The sequence below is a fragment of the Alligator mississippiensis genome, chromosome 13 (genome assembly GCF_030867095.1).
Source record: "Alligator mississippiensis isolate rAllMis1 chromosome 13, rAllMis1, whole genome shotgun sequence".
Classification (NCBI taxonomy): Eukaryota; Metazoa; Chordata; order Crocodylia; family Alligatoridae; genus Alligator; species Alligator mississippiensis.
In genome coordinates, this window is record NC_081836.1 from 13,304,600 (window position 1) to 13,328,920 (window position 24,321).

The 24,321-nt window shown below is 48.0% G+C and overlaps 1 protein-coding gene across 2 annotated transcripts in view; it reads left to right on the forward strand.

The window, feature by feature from the left end:
* The window catches only part of GABRD (gamma-aminobutyric acid type A receptor subunit delta), a 43,910-nt gene that overhangs the window by 15,962 nt on the left and 3,627 nt on the right, over window positions 1–24,321 (forward strand). Inside the window, exons 2-7 of one of the 2 annotated variants that reach the window (XM_006265120.4) lie at window positions 8,154–8,266; window positions 14,156–14,223; window positions 15,197–15,417; window positions 16,207–16,289; window positions 19,619–19,756; window positions 23,884–24,039. In XM_006265120.4, coding sequence (XP_006265182.3) covers window positions 8,154–8,266; window positions 14,156–14,223; window positions 15,197–15,417; window positions 16,207–16,289; window positions 19,619–19,756; window positions 23,884–24,039 — 779 coding nt within the window. The remainder of the gene's footprint in view (window positions 1–8,153; window positions 8,267–14,155; window positions 14,224–15,196; window positions 15,418–16,206; window positions 16,290–19,618; window positions 19,757–23,883; window positions 24,040–24,321) is intronic. The other variant, XM_059716598.1, reaches the window with a different exon arrangement.

Below are 24,321 nucleotides of genomic sequence, written 5' to 3' on the forward strand. Positions count from 1 at the left end.
TGCAACGCTGGCAGAGCGTGTCACTGGGAGACGCTACAGGGTTGGGGGTGTGGAGGGGGCAAACTTCCCTTGGCTACCTTTTCAGATGGCTGCAGCTTCACTGACCCCCATAATGCCATTCGTTTGCTCACCACTTTTATGTGAAACCAATAAGTAGGGTTCTATGCACCCGATCACAAGCCCAAAATGCGGCCACTTTATGAAAAGCAGGTGAGTTCTGTTACCATTAATTCCCTCACTGGCAATTTCTCAATTGATCAGCATTTCACATTATGTCCCGCTGGGATCAGTGTCAAAAGTTGCAATACTTGTGGGGCATGTCTGCTGTCCAAACTTTGCACAGACAATACAGGGTCAGAGGAGGGTGAACTTCCTTTGGCCAGGTCACCTCAAGACCTATAAATTGATCGCACAGCTCCCTGGGGTACCCCTTATTGATCTGAGATGTCTGACACTCAGAGCAGAACGGAGTGGACTGGGGCACATAGGTCTAGGTTCAATTGGACCTTTGCCAAAACAAAGAGCCTGGTGTGGGTGCTGGGGAACTCTGAGGTTGTGCACCAATTCATCTGCAACCCGCAGGCCAACTGGCACATCTACCTTGATGTTTCAAGGAGAATGGCAGAGCAGGAGCACAGCAGGACCACGCTACAATGCCAGGCCAGAGCAAAAATCCTGCAGGCCACCTTCCACAGGGATGTCACCAGAGCACAGTGGTAGGGAACCCCACTGCATGACATAATCCACTACAAGTACCTCCAGCCGCTAATGAAGGTACTGGATTGGCATGAACAACGAGGGACAGAGGCCTCTGGGGCATCCTTGCCTGCAGACATTTCGCCAACCATGGCTGCGACTTGTGGGAACTCCAGGGACTCCAGTGAAGAAGAGAGCAGAAATGTCCCAGTCATATCACCTGCCCGTTCCGAGGAGGAGCATAGACCAAGGAGCTCGACATCCACACCTGGTATGTGAAGCTCTGGGGAACCGTATAGTCACCTGTCACTTGAACTGACAGCTGCGATTAGGCTGGGCTCCAAAGTGAAGTGGGGGGAGAGGGACTTGCTTTCAGCCGCTTATTTGCAGTGAGATCTCCTTGTTTACAGCCACTCGGCCTGCAACCCCTTGTGGCCAAGCAACCCTTCCCCATCATTTTGGCCAACCACTTCTTTTCTGCTTGCAAGATTCACTGTGTGCGCCTTTTTAGAGCATCAAGTATCTTTAATTTACTCTATTTCCCACATTTCTTGATTTTCAGTTTTGATTCCAATGCCGCCACCAAGGACACGCAGGCTACCACCGCAGGATGCAGCCAATGCACGAACAAACAGGCTGGTGATCGCCTTCATGGAATTCAAGCAGTGGCTGCACAAGCTGGTCACACAAGTCCATGATGCTATGGGAAGATTCATGACTGTCCACCACAAAAGGACCTGTGCTGCATCCAGGAGGCATTCCAAGACACGGCAGGACTGGCACATACTGATGCATGTACTGTTAACGATTCTATGCCCAATCCTGCACCTGTCCATAAACCTGCCCCTGCGGGGGGCAGCAACAGTGGGCATGGCTCCGTGCTCTGAGATCTGATAGTTCTTTGTCAAGCTCTGAATGAAAGCCTACCTGAGGGCCAGTGTAAAAAGTGGGGTTCCCAGGACCAGTCTAATCGTTGACCCGCCCACTTGTCTAGAGCTAACTGCCCACTTGCCTTACCTGCCATGCCTTTGATGGATCATTATGATGTTCCCAGGCGGGAGGCTGCCCATTTAATTGCCCTGATGCCAGGGCCTATACACGGCTCTGAACCTTTCCTGTGTGCCATGCCTCACAGCTGGCATCCATGGCCTATCACCTGGCCTAAACTTACTTGGCCTATCACTGGGCCTATGACCTCATGCCCCCACACTGAGACTCTCACTCCAGTGCCTTCATGTTGGGACTCTCACTCCCATGCCCTCACACTGGGGCTCACAATCCCTGTGTCCTCACACTGGGCTCTCAATTGCAGCACCCCCACTGGGGTCTCAATTCATACCCACTTGGAGCTCCCAACCCCTCCCTTTCTCTCAGGCTCCCTGCCTGGCTCTGGACCTTCTTGGTCCCCTCCCACCCCACACTGGGCTCTCATCTCATGCCCAACACTGGGCCTCAACACCCCTGCCCTTGGAGCCTCACACCCGGCTTCTTCATAATCCTCAGGTCCTGCTGTGGACCTGGACCTCATCTCAGGCCCCTTCACATGACCTGGACCCCGCCTCAGACTCCACATAGTAAACCTGGGTCCTTCACTTTTTTCTCAGGGTGTGTTCCTTTAGCCTTTCCCCACCATGGGGTAACCTGCAAGGCAGCGGGGCCTGAAGCTTTCTGGTGCCCCATATTTGCCCTTCACTGGGGAGGCCCAAGTGTGGCATTTCCTGAGGATGACCCTGCCACCGGCAGCCCCACCACACCATCCAGTCCCAGCAGGATGTAGTTTTAGGTCATGCCCCATGGCCAGAAACCTTCTGCCATCCCCATAGTTCCTGTCCTCTACCTCCAAGATGTTATATGAGCAGTAGCTCCAGCCAGATAATGTTCTTCCCTTGGCTACTTGCAGCAAACTGCTGGCTCCACTGCTCAGGGCCTGTTCTTATCACAAACAGCTGTACCCCTTTCCCAATCAGGCAGCCTCCTACTGGCCATGTGACTCTTAACTGAGAGTGAAGTCACCTGTAGGCTGCAATGCTGGCTGCCCACAGCCTTCTAAGTGACAGGCACAAGCTGTGCTTTGTCACAGCCAGGTTCTTTTAGTTACAATTGATCATTGATTTTTTTTTTCCATGATTCATGTGCCGTTATAGTAAGTGGGCCATTATAGTAATTGTTATAGTAATGACACTGTTATTTTCATTGTGTTTTTTAACTATTCATGCACCGTTAAGGTAATTCATAGTAATTCATACTGATTATGAATCACTATTTTAAAAGAGTTGTTCTGTGGTTTGTTTCCTTTTTTAATTTTTGTTGGTGGTAAATAAAGGTTTCTACTCACTTTGTTGGATTTTTCACTTCATGCTCTCTCTTTTTAAGAGGGGGCTTTGGATGGGGAGGTGGTTTTCTAGCTTGTGGAAGGTTGGGGGGAAGTTGTTTGCTGACCCCTGCTTAGCTTGTTGTGGTCAGAGGACCCATGCCATTAGCGCTCCCCACTTTAGCAAAACTCTAGGCCATCCCACCAACCAGTCTTGGATTGCCTGATGTGTCTTTCTCCAGTCACAATAATAAAATCCTGGGCCTTGAAAGTACCCGCCCCCTCAAGCTCTTCCCCTTGGGTGGGCTGCACAGGGAATGATGGAAAGCTGCATGAGCTCAGAGGAAATGTTATGGGCACAGTGCAGGAGCACCAATTACAGCTGCCACAACTGCCCATTCATGGAGCAGGAGGGTCCAGTCTCTGGTGCGCCCACTGGCACAGCCAGCACACCCAGGCAGCTTCAGCAGTGGGTGGCAGCAACCCTGAAGCAGCATTCCCACAGGGCCCTGCAGCCTCTCCTCCGCATCCAAATGTAGCCCTGCAGAGGCAAGAGACAGAAGCCTTTTGTGCAAGATCACAACATTGCCAAGATAAGATGCTCTGCAGCAGAGGCCCTACACTGCCTAGCCTCAGATCAGAGGTCGGCAGTGCACCGGTGCCCAGGGAACGTGGTAAGCTGTCCAGACAGGCAGGGCCGTGCCCAGGCAGCCATTGGCCAAGTCACCTATCCTCGCTCAATCTCTTGGGGCACACAGCCCGCTGCGTGCTGGCCACAGGCAGCCTGCCTCCCCTACCTTCTTCTCAGTTGCTGTAGCAACAGACTCTGCTGCCCTGCCCCACCTCCCTGCAGGCCAGCCGCTCTGCTGCCACCATGCTGCCGCCCAGCCTACAGCGCCCAGGTGCGGGGCTCCTAAACAAGTGAGGCAAAGGGCTGGCTGTGCCCCTGCCCATGCTGCAGGGGGCCTCTCCAGGGAGGCACTATGGAGCCTGCTCCCTGCTGTGCCACAGTTGCACCCCAAGTGTGCCCCTGCAGCGTGTTCCCCGGGCAGTGCGTGATGAACTGTTTGTGCAGGTGGAGGGGTGCCTGAACCACTATGCCCTGCTCCTGCTGATCCTGCAGGTGCACTGGGTACACCTGTGTTTGGGACTCTGAGCTATGACGGTGCAGGGGACAAGCCTGGGGTGCCATGCATCCTCCACCACCAGCTGGAGGGTTACCCGTTGCAGCATTACATATCCCTGCCCCCTGCTGCTGAGGAGGACATTGCCACCAGTATCGATGCCTTCCTCGATGTGTGAGACCAGTGCCGCCCAGCTCTGGAGACATGGGCTGCTCAATAAAATTTTGAACTGGTCACACAGGTGAACTCTCTGTGTGCAGTGGGGAGGCAACCTGGGGCCAGGGGGAGCATGGGCAGGCCATGCCTCTGCAACCCTTCCCATGTCAGTAGACAGACATGGATGAAAATTCATTTTAATTTCACCTAAACATTTATTTTATTGTGAAATAAACCAAAGCAGAATAGAAAAAATGAAGGAACACAATACCCACTCCACTGATTTGCTACGGAAGCATCAGCAAAGCACTAACAGCTAAAAATGCATCATCCATCATTGGCTGTTACCCAACTCCCCTCCTCCCCATGACCCTTCTGTTTCTCCCTTTTCTTGGTCCCTAAAGCATACTGGCACTCCCCTTGTCCTTCTAGAGGAGGGCCACCCCTTGCTTGCAGGCACAGTGCCTGTCGCTGAGGTTGTCGCTATGTGGGGCTGATCACAGATAGGGGTCTCTTTGGAGCTCCCAGGGGGGAGGGGAGGCCTGCTCATGAGTGGGGGCTGGGGTCATTAATTTAAGGAGCTCCTCTCTAAACTTTCACTCCTGCGCTGGCTCCGCTCAACAATGACCAGCTGAGGGTGCCTCAAGTCAGGCTTCTGAGTAACCAGCCCACGTTCTCTCACATGGGTCCGCCTTCTCAGGCCCTACTACAGGGTTACCCACCTGATAACCTGGTTGTGGGAGCTGGGGTTATTAAGGCGCCCCAACTCACCTTTCACCAGGGTGGTAACTGGCCTGACATTTCCTGGGGGCTTCCACATCACTAGGAGCCCCACCAGGCCACCCATCCCTGGCAAGGTGCAGTTTTAAGTCATGCCCAGAACCAGGAGCCTCCTCCATCCCCACAGCCCCAGCCCATAACCTCCATGCTGTTCCTAAGCCTCAGCTCCACCAGCTGATGTCTCTCTCATGGCTGCCAGCAGCCTTCTGCTGCCTCACTCTATATATATATCCTTGGTCTCCAAAATGGCTGCCATACTGAAGCACCTAGCTGCTGCCTGCTCCAGCCCTTAAAGTGGCAGGTACCAACAGTGCCCTGCCACAGGAATTAAAAGAATAAAAAAATAAGAATACATTGTTTTAAATATTGGTAAAAATGTGTAAACATATGTGTAAAAATTAATGAAAATAATGAAAGTAATGAAATGACAATTAAATTATCTAAATTAATGAAACAGTACAACTTTCGGTGATCTGTACATATCAGCCTACTGTAAGCTATGGGCACCCCCTGCTGTAATATAGTACAAAGAGTTAAGTGGGGTGGATTGCTGTGTGGCGCCCCCTGCAATAATTTACTGTGAATAGAGCACTGAACATTTTATGAAATTTCTGAGCGATCATGTGTCCACAATGACAGAAAAAATTAAAACCCACGATTTCAATTTAGGTGGCATAGAATGAAACCCTGAGAACTATACCCTTGTCACATGTACAAGCATCCTAAGGTGGTTTTTGGACTCTAATACACTGGCCACAGTAACTGAAGTTATTAGCTACTTATTTAACACAGGTTCAGTGGACACAGCAAGAAGCCCCACGGATCCTTGAGAGAGGACGGAGTACACAGTGATGGGCAGTAGAAGAGGGAGAGGTAGATTTGTAGGGGTGGCTGTAGCCAGTTTCCACGTACTTGTGCAGATTTCATACACTGCTTGACTGTTTTAAAAAAGAAGTTTTTAATCTAGGCTTGGCTGACCCAAAGAGAAATGTTCTTTTTAATATTGAGTTAGTTACCTCAGATTAGAACATATGACTTTAAGCATCAGTTTCCTCGTAGAACAGTCACAGTTTCACACTTTTACAACTTTTTAACTGGTAGTTTTGAGAACAAAAAGGTGTAAATATACTTACCCAGCATGGAGCTGTACATGGAGTTCAGCAATATATAAAATCAGCCAAGGTCTCTGAGTAGGTTTCACATAATTCCAGCATACCTGCAGTTTAAATATAAATTACATTATTTATTTGACGAATAAAAATTTCTTCTAGCCAGTTATGTTGCTCTGGCAGGCAATCAGTTGAGTATACAATGGAGCCAGCTTATGGTGAATTCATGTTCGCGACACATCATCTTTACTTTCACTGAATTTGCACATCATGATGCAGAGAACAATTCAGGACTTAGAATCTATTCCTTCATAAATTAATATTTCACTATTTCCAGGTACCTTCATAAACAGGTTTCTAAGGCTGCGCGAAGCTTTGGGTGGTGATTCGATTCAGAGGAGATTCGGCCCAATTCAGTGGCTGAATCTCTGAATCTGAATTGAATCAGGGGACCAATTTAAAGGCCCGAATCATTTCAAAGCTCTCCAAATCTTTGGCAAAGATTTGGAGAGCTTTGATGATTCATGCAGTCCCCAGAGGCTGCAGCAGGGAGCTGCAGCCACTCCAAGCTGGTAAGTACTAGGGGTGGGGGAGGGGGACCTGGGGGACAGGGGAGAGGACCATGGGGGGGGGGACCCCTGCCAGACCCCCCAACCCTCCCTGCTCCTTCAGCCCCTCCAACCCCTGCCTGCTCCCCCAGCCCTGCCCATAGCTGCCTTGCCTACCCCAGGTCGGTACATTAAAAAAAAGCCCCAGTGCTCACCGGGTGCTGCCAGGCAGGGGGTGAGCCCTGCTGCCTCCCACTGCCCCACGCTGCATGAGGGGTTCTGCATGAGCCCCCTTGACCCCACCCCCTGCTCCCCAGCCCCTGCATGGCTGCCCCACCTGCCAGGGCTCTAGCTCTTTAAGAAAAAAAAAGCCCCAGGACTCATCACTCCTGGTGCAGCCTTGGGCCTTTGGGGGCTCATGCAGAGTCCCCCCCATGTGGTGCGGGGCAGCGGGGAGCAGCAGGGATTGCCCCCCGCTGGCAGAAGCAACAAGTCCCAGGGTTTCTTCAGGTTTTTTTTTTCTTAAAGGGCTGGAGCTGGCCCACGTGGGGCACTTGTGAGGGGTCTGAAGGAGCTGGGGGGGAGTTTGGGGGCTCATGCAGAGCCCCCCATGCAGCGTGGAGCAGTGGGGGGCAGCAGGGATCATGTCCCACCCGGCAGCACCTGCTGAGCTAGGGTTTTCCCCCCCCCCCCCCCAAGTGCCAGGAGCTGGGGTGGGCAGGGCAGTCGTTGCTGGGCTGGGAGAGGGGAAGGGGATGGGCCTGGCCTGGCTGATTCAGAGATTCGGAGATTTGGCTGCTGCAAAATCTCCGAATCAGATTCAGCTGAATCAAATCAGGACAGTGATTTGAATCACCAAATTGAATTACTGTCCCCCAAATCAGCCGAATCTGAATCCAAAGTGAATACTAGCCACTTCGCACAGGCCTAAAGGTTTCCCAGGACACATTTATAACTAAGTCGCTTCCCATTTATTTTTTAACAATTGGCAGAAAAAAGGAAGTTGAATTAATAGTGTTGTCCTTACTTAGTTGAACTGGCTAATTTTTTAATTAAATTTTTCCTCAAGAGGAAAATAAATCATGTAGTTTAAACCTTGATTTTATTCATTTGGGGAGGGAGAGATAAATACATTAAAAGAAGTTTGCTGCTGTCCTTATTTTCCAGAGATAACCTGTACTATCCTGTAGTAGCGTATACTATTTTCTAATTTAAGCATAACTTGTCATCTTCATATGAGTGAAATGGTCCTCCTATCCACAAAGCGTTGTCCCAATCAGTTACCAATCGATCTGAGCTGATTACACTTCAGCTGGACTTTAGTGGAATGCATGTACAATTAAATCTTAGGCCTTCGATTACCTTCTTTCACATTTTAATCTCTCTATACTTGGTGAAGTTTTAAAAGGCACTTGTTTTCTTTATCTAGAGCAATGAATGACATAGGAGATTACATAGGTTCCAACACTGAAATATCCTGGTTACCCAATCTGGATGATTTGATGAAAGGATATGGACGGAATTTCAGGCCTGGGATTGGAGGTAAGTTTGATTTATGTCTCTTCTGATTTCTAAACAATTCTTCACTCAAGCTAGCAGCAAAAATATATGTGAACCTCTGTGCTTTGCCAGATAAAATCGCACTCAATCAAGAGTTTGTAATTGCCTTGCTCTCGGACAGTAGAAATAACAATAAGTACTTGCTTGTGTCAGCCTTTGCAAAGAGCCTGAGGCACTTTGCGGTTCAGGACAATTAAATGCAACCTCACACAAGTTTTGTTTTTTCCATTTCACTTTTGAATTTATGTTTGTAATGCCAGAGTTTCTCAGACCTCACCTTTCTCCTCCATCACATGTACAAGTTGTCGGGATAGCACCGTGTACGGACGCAGACCTCTGCGTCCCGTTGACATTCACTTGCCGTTCTTATGCTGGATAGATGCCAGTCAATCAATTAGGTCAGTGCTCCTCTCAGTTCTTGCCCGCCATGACTTGAATTGATTGACTTGGGGAGGGGTGATGACTCTCTGACCCGGAGCTGACTGCCACTCGTCAGAATGTAAGGAGGGGCAAAAGGAAAAAAAAACTACTTGCAAAACAAAGGGAAAAAAAAAAGACCCGACGTGTCCGTTTATCCACTTTTCCCCATGGCGCTGGGGTTCATAGTGGCTGCTATCCCTTCTCTTCTTATTCAGTCCACAAGTTCCTGATCACTGAAGCCGTGATCTGGTGTTTGTTTTTTTCTTCGATAATTAGTGTCTTGCCAGCTCAGTTAACTGCCTGCTGCAGCCAATTAATGCGGAAATGCTTTTTCTGAGCTCCTCTGAGCTCTATAGACCCTGTGGGTCTGCTGCCCCATTCCCAGGGACTTCAGTCCAGACCAGCAGGCAGGCAATTGCCCTCTCTGCCAACCCCTATTTCTCCTCTTTACCTTTCTCCTTCCTGCTGGCATATAGGGCCGTTAATAGCTCCTGGAGCTTTGATTGAACCAATCTGGTTCACTTGGTGAGCTGATAAGACTGAGCTTGGGAGGATCAGAAGCTCTCTCCAGAGCATGGCTACGCTGCTACTGCTGGACATGGCCCTCTGGCCAGGGAGTTTCTCTGGGCAGGTATCCTTGATCTTCTCACATACTTTCTCCTTTAACTCGTCGTTAGGTGGATCCTCACCATGAAACAATTGGGCTGACTCTGTCTCTGAGTGGCCTTGTTCCGCCAGCTCTTCTTCTTCATAGCATCTTGAAAAAAAATCAGCAGCAGTATTAGTCTTTCCTGGTTTATACTCAATGAAAGTGGAAAGGTTGCAGAGTCAACGCCCATCAAGTAATATGCACATTTTCTGTCTGTTTAGTCTTAAGCCACCTCAGCGGAGCATGGTCGGTTATCAGGGTGAACTCATGCCCCAGCAGGTAATACTCAAAGTAGTTAACACCCCACTTAATGGATAAGCGTTCGCGTTCTACTGTAGCATACCTCCTTTCCTGTGGGTTTAACTTCCGGCTGGCATAGGCTATGGGTCGTGAGATTCCGTTGACTTCTTGCAAAAGGACAGTGCCTAATGCTCTGTCTGAGACATTCATCTGCAGAATAAAAGGTGATTCAAAGTCTGGGGTTTCCAGCACCTCATCTTGACATAGAGTATTCTTCGTCTTCTCGAATGCCTGCTGGCTCACAAAATCCCATTTAAAGGGGCCCTTACCTTTCCCTTGCAATAAATCAGTTAAGGGAGCTGTTATTTCTGCAAACTGGGGTATAAATCATTGGTAATACCTGGCAAGACCTAAGAACTTCCTAAACTGTTTGCAGCTCTGGGGTGGGACATAGTGTCGCAAGGCCTCCACCTTGTCAGCCAACAGATAAATATGCCCTTGGCCTACCATAAACCCCAAGTACTTTGTTTCAGCCTTACCCAAGATACATTTCTTTGGGTTGGCTGTAAGCCTGGCTTGCCATAATTCCTGTAGTACCGCCCTTACCATTTCTAAGTGTTCCTCTCATCCTTCTGTATATATAATAATATTGCCTATGTAGGTGGCTGTGTATTGCTGATGTGGGGCCAACACCCATTCAATTAGCCTTTGAAAGGTAGCTGCCACACCGTGTAACCCGAAAGACATCTGTCTAAATTTGTACAAGCCCCATAGAGTACTGAACGCAGTCTTGGCCATATCTTCCCTCCTCAACGGTACCTGCCAATACCCTTTTACTAAGTTCAGGGTTGAGATAAATCTAGCCTGTCCCACTTTCTCCAACAACTCGCTAATCTGGGGCAGAGGAATGCTGTCAAAGTGAAATATAGCATTTATTTTCCTGAAGTCCATACACAGTTGCAGTGACCCATCAGGCTTTGCCACTGCCACAATGGGGCTATGCCAAGGACTCTGGGACTCTTGAATGATGCCTTGCTCCAGCATTTTAGTAATTTCCTCACAAATTGCCTGATATCTATAATATGGGATCCTCCTCCATTTTTCTCTCATGATCTTCCCAACAGATGGGTTATCCCTTTTGGCACATCCTGGGATTTCACTAAAAACATCTTGAAATTCCCCTGCTAAGTTCCTCAACTGACCCTGTTGCTGAGCACTAAGTTGGGTCCCAACCGAGACCATTACAGCCCCTGCGTTTTGTCCTGAGTCTGCACTCAAGTCCCGACCAAATTCCTCATCCGGTGGGGAGGGACCTCCCCCTTGCCTCACTCACACTGTGCCCCTGGATGAGCTGCTAGGCTCTGACTGTCCCATGACCTGGCCTGGCCAGGGCCCCGATCACGGTGAATGGGGCCCTGGCCAGGCTGGGTTGTGGGACAATCCTAGCCTGGTGGCTCATCAGAGCCAGCACAGCGCTGGGGAGCCAAGGGAGGGGGGGCATGTGGCCCCCCCCAATCTTTGCATGGGGTGAGGGCAAGCCACAGCTGTGAGCTAGGCTCTGTCTGCCCGCTTCCTTTGTGTCTCACTGTTGCCGCTGCTTTGAAAGCAGTGCAGTGCCATGTGCATCCTGCCTGGGCGGGCTGGGCAGCAAGGTACATGGGATTGCGCCATGCCATGCCACTTGTAAAGCAGTGGCAGCAGCAAGACACAGAGGCAGGGAGCAGGCAGAGCCCAGCTCGCAGATCTGGCCCGCCCTTGCCCTGTGCAAAGATCGGGGGGTCACGTGCCCCCCACTTAGCTCCCCAGCACCGTGCCTCTGGAGGAGCCACTGGGCTCCAATTGTCCCACAACCCAGCCCAGCCGGGGCCCCGTTCACAGTGAATGGGGCCCTGGCCAGGCTGGGTCGAGGGACAATCCCCACAGTGCAGGAAGGAGCAGGGCAAGGGTGGATAATTTGCCCTGTGCCTACCCCACTCTCTCCTACCCTACCCCCAAGGCCAGGCAGTGATAAAGAAAGACTGAAATAAACTTGCCTGCCTTCAACTGGGCCAGCTGCGATCCTAGCTGCAAGTTCTCAGGGTATCTGAGTGTGCCTGCCCCTTCCCCCTGCTGCAGCAGCCTGTGGCTGGGCTGCACTACAGCCCTACCTGCTGACCTGAGTTTGCGGGGACTGAGCCCGGTTCCCCCGCACTTCCACCACCTATGCCCACAGGGTTCGGTTCTTGGTCCCATGCTGTTCCACATCTTTATCAATGATTTAGATGAGGATGTGGAAAGCACACTGGCTAACTTTGCAGATGATACTAAGTTAAGGGGAAAAGCAGTCATGCTAGGGGATAGGATGTGGATCCAAGCGGCCCTGCACAAGCTGGACAGGCTGACAGAGTGGAACTGGATGCAGTTCAATAAGGATAAATGCAGAGTGCTTCATCTGCAGAGAAGTAACCAGCGACCTCAATATAGATTAGGAGGAGATGTTCTGGCCAGCATGATGGCTGAAAGGGACCTCAAGGTTATGATTGATCACAGGATGAACATGAGCTGCCAGTGCAATGCTGTAGGCAACAGAACTAATAGCATACTGGGATGCATTAGCCAGTGCATCGCAAGCAAAGCTAAGGAAGTGATACTTCCTCTGTACTCAACATTGGTGAGACCCCAGCTGGAGTACTGTGTCCAGTTCTGGGCACTGCACTTCAAAAAAGATGCGGAGAATCTTGAAAGGGTCCAGAGATGGGCCACAAGAATGATTAAGGGCCTGGAGGACAAACATTATGAGGAAAGACTAAGGGATCTGGGACTGTTCAGCCTGGGAAAGAGAAGACTAAGGAGGGACTTGGTGGCCGTATATAAGTATCTAAAGGGTGAATATCAGGAGCTGGGAGAAAAACTGTTCACTAAGGCATCCTGGGGAGGACAAGGAGCAATGGCCATAATCTGTTAGAAGATGGTTTCAGGTTGAATATAAGGAAGAACTTCTTACGGTAAGGGTGACCAGAATCTGGAATAGTCTTCCCAAGGAGGTGGTGCAGTCCCCAACCTTGGAAGTCTTCAAAAGGAGACTGGATAGACACCTTGCTGGGATCATTTGATCTCAGCAGTATTCCTACCCAGAGCAGTGATCTTTTGATGTCCCTTCCAGCCCTTAATTTCTATGATTCTGTGATTCTTGAGTCTGTCAGAATCAGAAGCAAGGCAAAACTTAGTTGATGTAAACACACTTGGGGTGAGGGCAAGAATATTTTCATGACTGCCTGCACAGCAAGTCTGTTAAGTTTCATGTTAAAAATGAGAGAAGGTCCAACTCACAAATCTTGAAACTGCATCCAGTCCCAGGGCACTCCAAGGGTCAAGGGTTTCAGGGGTTGATTCAGGTTCTTTACTGTTAAAAAAGAGGGTGTTTCAACCATGTGAAACAATAAATGGTTCTATGAGTGTGGGTCAGGAAAGACACTACCAAGTCAGGCGCCATGGTAATGATCACAATACAAAACCTACCAGTGTTTGAATACCGAGCAATTCTGGAAATGTACAGACTTTGGTGTTAACCAGTACAATAAAAGCAAAACCGCTCTGGACTCTTCAGGTCCAATTTGACTGAAGGACATTATAAGCAAATATAAATTAAAATGTGACTAGTGATTTAGATGCACAATTGAGAAATTTTGGATAAGCCTAATTTTAAGAGTGTGGATGCTCAAGCACTTTCTTAAAAGCAGACTCCATCAGGAGGTCTGAAATTGAGTTCCCCACAATGGAAACATCCAAAATAACCATTCAGTTTTATAATCTTGCCAGCCTTGTATCTGGCCTGCAGAGTTTTAGCTGCTGTTCCTAGCTCAGGAATTAGAGGCCTTTTTTCCTCCCATTTGAGCAGATCCAAAGCTTAGAGGAGGACCATGTGTATACAGTAACTAGTATATGCAGACACTGGAGTCTTTGCAGATTTGCAGCAATGTACTTAGATAATAGGTGTTTAGAAAGCATTGGGCAACTGCAGTTTCTAGCGTTCCTTCCAAGTGATCATGAGATCTCAATATACAAAACAGTGACTTTAATGAAGCATGTACCCATATGGAAGGAAAATCTCAATCTCACAAAGGCAGAGAAAATTCTATGGGGAATATGGATACACTGGCAATTTATTTAGGTTATAATCACTGGTAACTGGCAGTCTGGTAAACTGGAATGTTATTTTCTTCCTGAAGCAGCTAATTTCAAAAGTTGTGAAGTTTTCTTATGTTAGGTAATGTCAGAGAGATTACTTTTGAGAACCTTATGGCTGAATGCTTCACTAAACACTATAAGCAAAAGGCATACTTAGCAGTTTGAGTTTTTTTAATCACATTCCTATACACCTACTGTCTCTATGATCTGTAAACTAGCTTTGGGAAAGTTATATTTTGTCCATATTGAATGGTTATCATCAGTATTTCTGTATTTTCTCTACGACAACGATTTTTTAATTTAGGAGTTATGGTTTCTAGAAGAATCAGGATTTACGGGTATTGCTAATGCATATTAGATAATGCAGTTCTTCCCATTTTAACATGTCTCCTCAGGCCCTCCTGTTAATGTTGCCCTAGCGATTGAAGTAGCCAGCATCGACCACATCTCAGAAGTTAATATGGTATGTTATCATTTAAACTTGTTAAGACTGTAATGAGAAAGCTTATACTGCAACAACTAAAAGCATAAAAGACTGGCAGGATAAATAGGAGTTTTCTAAACGGCATCACCAGATGAAAAATTAGCAGAGGGAAAAGATTTTCTAAAATATTTCATGTGAAAAAGTGTCACAATGACATACTCTAAAGAGCAAACATAGTTGCATTCTAATCTATAGACAGTTTTGCATCTAGACTCGGTATAAATTAGCTGGAGCTACACTGATTTCCACTAGGTGAGTATTTGAAATGGTATATTAGGGAGTACAGGGTTGTAGTCTGACGCGTGTTGCCCTTACTGCTAGAAAAACTATTTTTAAGACTTACATACAGCTTCCACTCAAATTCCACTCCTCTATGGAAACTGTTAAAGAAAGAATGAGGGAACTCAGCATCTTTTTGCTCCTATAAAATGCTATTTAATTATGGGACACACACTTTCCCATCCCTATCATGTGCAAACTCCAAACAAAGCAACAAGTCAGGTGGCATGGGACATGCTTGTATAGAATAGCAAATATCAGTTGCATTTTTATAACCTATTGAACCAGAAAGAATTTATGATTCCACCTATTTTTTAAACTCATCCCCCATCCCCCCAACCCCCATCCCCCTCTTCAAAAGCTACTGTTCCTACCTGGGAAAGGGGCTCAGGAGGAATATTAACCTTATTTTCTCCATTAGTATCACACAGTCGTGTAGCTCCCATTGTACAATATACTTGATAATGCCTTTGAATCAGAACACATGTTTAGGGTCATCCATAATAAAAGCAAATAAAATAAAATATCCAAGCAGCCTCATTTTTGCTTAAGTATTCCAGTACCCAGGAAACAACTGTTCCAGACTAAGACAAGGAAATCTGACCAAACCCCAAGGCAACTTAACTGTATTTGTTTCACATGTTTTGTTAACTGTTTATTCTCCTTGCCCTAGGAATATACTATGACAGTATTTCTGCATCAGAGCTGGCGAGATGACCGGCTCTCTTACAATCACACCAATGAAACTCTAGGTTTGGACAGTCGATTTGTGGATAAACTCTGGTTACCAGATACATTCATAGTAAATGCCAAGTCTGCCTGGTTCCATGATGTGACAGTGGAAAACAAACTTATCAGGCTACAACCTGATGGAGTAATTTTATATAGTATCAGGTAAGAAAAAGTGAAAAGTGTGAGTATGCTCTCTGTCAGATGTTAGCTTTTTGTATATACTTCAAAAATACTGATCCCATTTTTCCTAGGGTGTCCCTGAAAATCACCAATAATATGGGAAAAAATGTTACTCTGAAAACCCTTCCCTTTGCGAGGGCTATGCTGCTGGAGTTGCAACTGTGGCAACAGTAACACATTTCCCATTGTGTAATCCTTAATTACAAGAATATCATTAATGATATCATTAGCAATCACAAGACAGTGTAGACAGGGCAAAAAGTTCCTGGCTTCCATCTGACTGACTCCAATTCCCAGTGGAACTGTGGGCACTTTTGTCCTCACCTTCTCTGTTTGCAAACGTATTCACTTTGCAGGCACATTTTAAGAATGAGTTATTAGCTACAGTACATGAGATACTGTGAAAATGTAGGACTAAAATCAGTCCTGAAGTGACTTAATCGAGTTACATAACTTTATGCAGGAGTGAGCTTGACTCACAAGAGTATATAAAAGAATTATTATCATAATCACCATCCAGCCTTGGACAAGTCACTTAATTTCTTTTTATCTGAGTTTCCAAATTCTAGTTTTTATTTTGAAGACTAGAAGTAATAATCATAAAAGACTTTGAAAATATTTTTATCATTGGTAGTAGTGTTAAGGGAGATAGGTGATGGGTTTCCAACTCAGTGTCTGGATTATGAGGAAAATTAAATGTCAAGTTATGAATGTCTACAGCCATATCTGAATATAACTAATTAGTATTTTTATTTCCCTTGCCTGGGACAGGATTACCTCAACTGTGGCCTGTGACATGGACCTTTCCAAGTACCCGATGGATGAGCAAGAGTGCATGCTGGATTTAGAAAGCTGTAAGGCCTGAGCATAGAGTTGCCTATAATGTGTTCTGTTTAAAGCCTGCACACGTGGTACTTAGCTTCGAGTCTGCCTAAGCAATTCTGCTTCCATAGATCACAAACAAGGGCTGCTCAGGATTTAGAAAATATAAAACTCAATCCCCAACCTCTTGGCTCCAAATTTTGGGTGTTAAGGTACCAGGCTTTTCAAAACTAGTTGTATGCAAGCCTAATTCAGAACTATACAGCTAAATCCAGCAAGGTGATGAGCATCCTTCAGTCTGATTAAGGATTGAATCCTCCCAATCTGAAGAGGAGCTGACTGCCTGACCCAAAGCCCAGTGAAATCAGCGGGATTCTTTCCATTAATGTCAAGCTATGAGAGACAAAGAGTTCAGAAGGCTTGCACTCAGGCAAATTCCTATATTTTTTTTTCCCTCTAAGAAAAACTGGATGGGGCAAGAATTTCTTGCATACAGGGACTATGCTTGTGATTATGTCTGGCACAGGCACTGTCTCTCTTTGACATCCCCTGACCCTCGCATCCACACAAGACTCCAACATAATTTGGCCCACAGACTGGTTTAACTCCATTTTCTGCCTACCTGAGAAATCTGCATAAACTTAATTTATGTTCTGTTCAGATTCAAGTCTCCCCTTGATCAGATTGTAATTCACACAAATGTTAATGCTTGGGACCCAGATTTACCACCCATCATAAGAAGGAACCACACTAATAGCTTTGTGAATTTGGCTTTCTGTGTTTTTTACATCAAGTGGAGAATAAAGATCCCTGTGTTTCTAAAGATTTAGGGCTATCAGAGTTTCTCAGCAGATGTAAACATACTGCCACATTGGTGTGAGCTTTAGTTTCTCTTATTCTTTTTTAGCACTGACTCTGTTTTCTAGGCAATTAACCACAATACCATTTCATCCTGTCAAAAATAGCAATCTGCAGTTTTACTTATGTAATCAGCAAATGCAGAGGCAGCAGACAATGAAGCAGCAATCAATTCATTCTCCCAGCAAATTTTGCAGAGGCTTATTTCTCTCTCTCTCTCCCTCTCTCTGTTTTAAATTGAGGATTTTTATTTCAGTGCAATAAACATAAGCAGAAATGAAGCCTTTTTAAGTAAGTGCATTAAAGTAAAAATCAGGGGGATATTACTCCATACTGTTTCCAAGTACAGGGTTTCCTCTAGGCATTTCCCAGTCTGACTGTGGATTTCAAAAGGGACTCATCATCCTGTAGCATGGCCTGGGTCAACTTTTAGTGCTGTTACAAGGTACCTTACTCTACCTTCCCCCTAGTTCAAGTACTGATAGGTTACATATTTTGAACCAGATTCTAAAATCAGAATATCACTGCTTTAAGGTCAGTTTGGTTTAGATAAGGAAATACCTGAGACAGTGTTCCTTGCCACTAAACCAGGGGCAGGCAATTATTTTGGGCAGAGGGCCGCTTACTGAGTTTTGGCAAGCCATCGAGGGCCGCATGACAGGCAGCCAGGGGCAGATTAATATTAATTTTCTAAATTTTTTAGGGGCCCTGCAGGCCAGATAGAATGTCCTGGTGGGCCGCACCTGGCCCGCGGGCCACGTTTTGCCCACCCCTGCTCTAAACTCTCATTCCAGTTGCAAAATTGAATTGTCCATTAAATCAGGTTTGAGATGCAGAATTGATATTGGCTAGGTACAGACAGTCAAAAAGTCCCAGGCTGAATCGATTCAGTCTTTGCAGGTTAGTCTAAGCTCCACAGATTAAGTGAACAGACATTTACCTTTGATTCAGGAAATGCAGCCAAATGCCTGCAGTAGCTCAAACCAGAAGCTGGGGGGCACTAGAGCATGGCTTTCTGGCTGTGTGTTCATTTCCCCTTCCTGCTACCCGTGAGGTCTCTGACAGTTACAGCCCAGAATTACATCAACAGGACACTGCAGGGTTGCTCATCACTTCCACTTCCTTTTCCTGCTTCCTGGTGCCTCTGGGATTTGTAGTCCACAGTTGCAGCCTGCAGTAAGTTTGAGCTGGGGAAGTGGGGTTTAACCCCCTTCCCCAACCCCAGACCCCAGCCAGGGTTTGCCTGGGTGGGGGCGACAACCCCCACAGTAGACTGGGCTGCATCTCCAGCTGGGCTTGTCCTGTTACCCCCCTGGTCAACCAGCCCTCATTACTCCAGCTAGGGAGCAGAGGGGTGGGTCCAGCCCTGCTCTCTGGAGCAGACAGCCCAGCCCAGCCCAGCCCAGGGCTGCAGAGCATGCTGGGTTGCTGGAGGACTGTGATTTAACTTAAACCAGGAAGGGGTCTGGGACAGAAGTTCCATAAACTGGTTTGACTCAAATCAATAACTTCTGTCCCTAGCCCTTCTGATCTAGCTTACTCATTAATGTGCTGGGGACAGTAGGCACAGGGGCAGGCAAGGATTGGGCCCATGGCAGACTCCATTTCCCAGCAGCTCCTTCCCACATCACCGCAGCCAGTTTCCATGGAGACCCCAGCAGAAGCAGCACCATGACAGTGCAGGGCCAGGATTTCCAAGGAGACCAGCCCCAGCAGCACTGGCAGGGTGCACAGCTGGGTGGGGAGCTGCTCCAGAGCTAGCATTTCGCAGTGGTGACAGCATGGTCTGGAGCTGGGGCAGAGATGCAATCCACTGCCCATATGCCCCAGGCAGAGGTATGCAAGCAGCAGATTGTGGCTCTGCCCTGGCTCCAGACCATGCTGTCACCACTGCAGAGTCCCAGCCCCAGTCGCAGAGCAGCTCCCCACTCAGCTGCGCACCCTGCCAGCACTGCTGGTGCTGGTCTCCATGGAAACCCCGGCCCCACGCTGTCACAGCCCTGCCGCTCCTGGGATCTCCATGGAAACTGGCCATAGCAACATAGGCAGGGGCTGCTGGGAAGTGGAGTCCGACCACCAGCTGGATCCACCATTTTTTCCACCCCTGCTCTAGCAGCTAAGTTCTTCTTGACTTAAAATACTCCAAAACTTCTGTGTAGCTCAAGGAATGCCTGCAGGGCACAGGGGCAATTAGCTGAAGTAGAGAGACAAGCTAATGTGCTCAACCCACTTCTGATGACCAAGCTAGCTTGAGTATCTTTGCCTGGCACCACACTGTGCCACGTAGACATACTTTCAACGTGAGCCAACTTGGACTCTTTTCCTTGTGGGAAAGTTATTCCTGCTGGGTCCCTGGCATCCTCAAGGCTGACAAGACATTGAGTTACACAGACTGGAACATAACATGCTTGCTGTAGAACTGATGATGAGCAGCATGGCAGAGTTCCACTCTGAGCCCATCTATCTTTATTTCTCCTATGCATTTATTCAATTCTTCTGGCAGATGGCTACTCTTCAGAGGACATCGTGTACCAATGGTCGGAAAACCAGGAGGAGATCCATGGGCTGGATAAGTTGCAGCTTGCTCAATTCACAATCACTAATTACCGATTCACAACAGAGATGATGAACTTCAAATCCGGTAATAGGTTCCTCACTATGTGTTGTAGGCAACTGCTTCTCTTAAGTCATGTATTTAAACTATTCATCGTGTATCTAGTACAATTTTGTTTTGTCTCTACTTAAAAAGAGGTCAAGTTTTACTGGTCTTTTAGGGAGCTACTGCAATATATTGTGATAAATCCATGGTCATCTAGGGCTTTGTCCTTGCTAAGATGCTACACAAGGGGCTATTCGGTTTTTTTACGGAAATGGCAAATCCTCCTGTCCTCATTTGCAACTTGGGCTAAAGGAGAACCTCCTGGAGCTCAAACAATATGGGACTTATAACCGACAGTCAAGCTGTTCTGGCTTCATCCAGTTAAGGACAGTAGTGCATGTACATACTAGCCAGAAGACTGCATTGATTATAAAATCTGAAGGCTTTTTTTTCCTACTGACTTTTGTCTTTTTTTGCATAGTTAAATGTTCTTTCATATTGCACCCATCTTCTCCAAGCCTTTTTTTCCAAGCAAGTTTGAAATTAACTTGGCCTTTAAAAAAATCTAAATTTAGTATCTGGAGGACTTTCCACAGTAGATTCTAACAACATTAAGGCAGTGTGCTTTTTGAAGTAGTTCTCTTATAGAAAGGCACTGGAAGTCAGTACCCCTGAGTTTACTTCCAGATCTAGCAAGTGTGACCTATGGCAAATCACTTGACCTATTCTTAGGACCAACAGTGCCAACACTAACTATGGTGCCTCACATGGCAGTTATGAGGCTTAATTAATGAATGTTTTTAAAGCCTTTTATGAGCCTGTAGCAGACAGACTGGGGCTCCCCGTTAGTTTAAGATAAAAGCAGCTCAGCCAGGGAGCACAGCAGGCTGTGCAGGGCACAGGTCTCCAGGGCAACAGGCTAATGGAGCAATTAGCAAACACCTGCAGGCAGTTAGCTGACCAGAGGCAGATAGAGAACAAGGCTGGGGGGGGTGAGGTAGCCATAGGGGAAGGAGCTCCTGCCCAGGAGAGCTACCCTGGGATGCTAGGCTGACCACTTTGCTGTCTGCAGGAACACTGAGGCTCGGGGAGTTCACAAGGAGCCCAGGCTGGGAGACATGCTGTATTAGTGAGTGCAGGTTTACACTCTTAAAGGAATAGAGGGCTGTTTTCCCTTGATGTTTATGTTGTAGCCCAGGGGCTTAGTGTTTATGTTACGGTTTAGCCAACGGTTTGGGTTGGGACAGTAAGGGGTGGCTTACAGAGATCCTACTAGTGCCAGTGGACCACACAATAGTCTTGAGCCCTGCCAGAGGCAGGCTCAAGGCCTGAGCAGTTACTGAGCCCAGAGTGGGCAGAGAGTGCAAGGTGGCAGCCAGACAGGGGCCAGGGGATCGACACCTAAGAGGGGCTCAGTGCCAGAGAGGGGCACAGCCACACAGGGGCCTGGGGCCTGGCATAGATTCATAGAAGTTAGGGTCGGAAGGGACCTCAATAGATCATCAAGTCCGACCCCCTGCATAAGCAGGAAAGAGTGCTGGGTCTAAATGACCCCAGCTAGATACTCGTCTAACCTCCTCTTGAAGACCCCCAGGGTAGGGGAGAGCACCACCTCCCTTGGGAGCCCGTTCCAGACCTTGGCCACTCGAACTGTGAACAAGTTCTTCCTAATGTGCAGTCTAAATCTGCTCTCTGCTAGCTTGTGGCCATTGTTTCTTGTAACCCCCGGGGGCGCCTTGGTGAATAAATCCTCACCAATTCCCTTCTGTGCCCCCGTGATGAACTTATAGGCAGCCACAAGGTCGCCTCTCAACCTTCTCTTGCGGAGGCTGAAAAGGTCCAGTTTCTCTAGTCTCTCCTCGTAGGGCTTGGTCTGCAGGCCCTTGACCATACGAGTTGCCCTTCGCTGTACCCTCTCCAGGTTATCCGCATCCTTCTTGAAGTGTGGCGCCCAGAATTGCACGCAGTACTCCAACTGCGTTCTGACCAACGCCCTATAGAGGGGAAGTATCACCTCCCTGGACCTATTTGTCATGCATCTGCTGATGCACGATAAAGTGCCATTGGCTTTTCTGATGGCTTCGTCACACTGCCGGCTCATGTTCAACTTGGAGTCCACTAGGACTCCAAGATCCCTTTCCACCTCTGTGCCACCCAGCAGGTCATTCCCTAGGCTGTAGGTGTGCTGGACATTTTTCCTCCCTAGGTGCAGCACTTTGCATTTCTCCTTGTTGAACTGCATCCTGTTGTTTTCTGCCCACTTGTCCAGCCTATCCAGGTCTGCCTGCAGCTGTTCCCTGCCCTCCGGCGTGTCCACTTCTCCCCATAGCTTTGTGTCATCTGCAAACTTGGACAGAGTACATTTCACTCCCACGTCCAAGTCGCTGATGAAGACATTAAAGAGTATCGGTCCAAGGACCGAACCCTGCGGGACCCCACTGCCCACACCCTTCCAGGTCGAGACCGACCCATCTACCACGACTCTTTGGGTGCGACCCTCTAGCCAATTCGCCACCCACCGGACTGTGCAGTCATCCACATCACAGCCTCTTAATTTGTTCACCAGTATGGGGTGGGATACCGTATCGAAGGCCTTCCTGAAGTCCAGGTATACGACATCCACCCCTCCTCCTGTGTCCAGGCGTTTCGTAACCTGGTCATAGAAAGAGACTAGGTTGGTCAGGCACGATCTGCCCGCCACAAACCCATGCTGGTTTCCCCTCAGCATAATTTGTCCTGCCGGGCTCTCACAAATGTGAGCCTTGATAATTTTTTCAAATACTTTACCAAGGATGGAGGTGAGACTGACCGGCCTATAGTTGCCCGGGTCCTCCTTCCTCCCCTTTTTGAAAATGGGGACCACGTTAGCCCTTTTCCAGTCCTCCGGGACTTGGCCCGTGCGCCACGAGCATTCGAATATTCCCGCCAGTGGCTCTGCAATGACGTCGGCCAGTGCCTTCAGCACCCTCGGATGGAGCCCATCCGGGCCTGCCGACTTAAAGGCATCCAGTTCTTCCAAGTGACTCTGCACCACCTCAGGATCTACACATGGCAGTCTGGCGCCTTGCTGCTGCCTCTCTACAACCCCAGTGAGAGACTTGTCGTGCCCCTCGCTTAGGAACACTGAGGCAAAGAACTCATTGAGGAGTTCAGCCTTGTCCCCTCTATCTGTCACCAATTGCTTCTGCCCATTTAGCAGGGGTCCTATTCCTCCCTGGGCCTTCCTTTTACTCCCTATGTATCTAAAAAACAATTTCTTGTTTTCCTTTACTTGGGTTGCCATCCTCAGCTCCATGGTAGCTTTGGCCCGCCTAACTGCCTCCCTACAAGCACGAGCAGAGGAGGTATATTCATCTTTAGTGATCTCACCCTGTTTCCACTTTGTATGTGCTCCCCTTTTGGCCCTTAGGCTGCCCTGGATTTCTCTGGTCAGCCATGGAAGCCTCCTGGCCCCTTTCCCTCTTTTGCCTCGCTCGGGGATCGTCTTGCTTTGTGCCCAAAGGATCGTTTCCTTTAGGCACAGCCACCCTTCTTGGGCACCCATCCCATCAAAACTCCTACTCTGCAGTGCTTCCTTGACTAAGACAGGGGCCAGGGTCTAGAAAGGACAAGCAAGAGGTAGTGCCTCAGAGTCAGGTCTGATACAATGGGCCCAGGCTAGAAAGCCTGGCTAAATTTATTGGGGGTTTAGCCTCTGCCCCTTTAGAGGGAACAATATTATAGTAACACCTGTGAGGCATGGGGCATGGTGTAGGAGAGGATTTGGAGCCACACAATCAGCCTGGCTTTGGGTGCCCTGCTGGGCACAGCTGACTATAAAGGCCCAGCAAGGGGTCTGGGACTATAGAGGCCCAGTGAGCGTGCCAGGGAACCCTAGCAAGGGGGTTCAGTCAGACTGCGGCTACGCAAAGGCCCATGGGGAGCCTCCCTATTTTTTATATTTCCATCAAGGCATGGTGGGCAAGACAAGAAAGCGCCCTAGAGGTGGAGCAGGGCACAGTTGTAGAGCCACCAGGGGGCATCACAACCATCCCTGGGACCCGGACCTTGTTACAGCCCTGTGTGAAAATGCTGTAAATGCAGATAAGCATCATTTTTATGTCTTAACTGTAAACCAGCATGTCTAATACACAAACATACTTTTTCCCTTTGCCCACTTTTTCCACCAGCTGGTCAGTTTCCCAGGCTCAGTCTCCACTTCCACCTGCGGAGGAATCGGGGTGTTTACATCATCCAGTCTTACGTTCCTTCCATCTTACTGGTGGCTATGTCGTGGGTGTCCTTCTGGATCAGCCAGTCAGCTGTGCCTGCCAGGGTGTCACTAGGTAAAAAAAAAAAAAAAAGGATTTGGGATCTCAGTAGGAAGGGGAGCAAAAGCTGTAATACTCATCTCTGATGTGCCATCAAGAATGCTGCGCCTGCATTGGCAAAGCAGAGCCTCTAAAGTGGTTCCTTTCAGGCTCCATTTTCTGTCACCTGATTAGGGAGGACAGCCCTAATAAAGGACGGAAGATAAAAAGTTTGGGGAGTTACCTTTTACCCTAAAAACAATAGTATGTGCACCATGCCACTACTACAAAAGCAGCCCCACAGACTCTAGTCACACA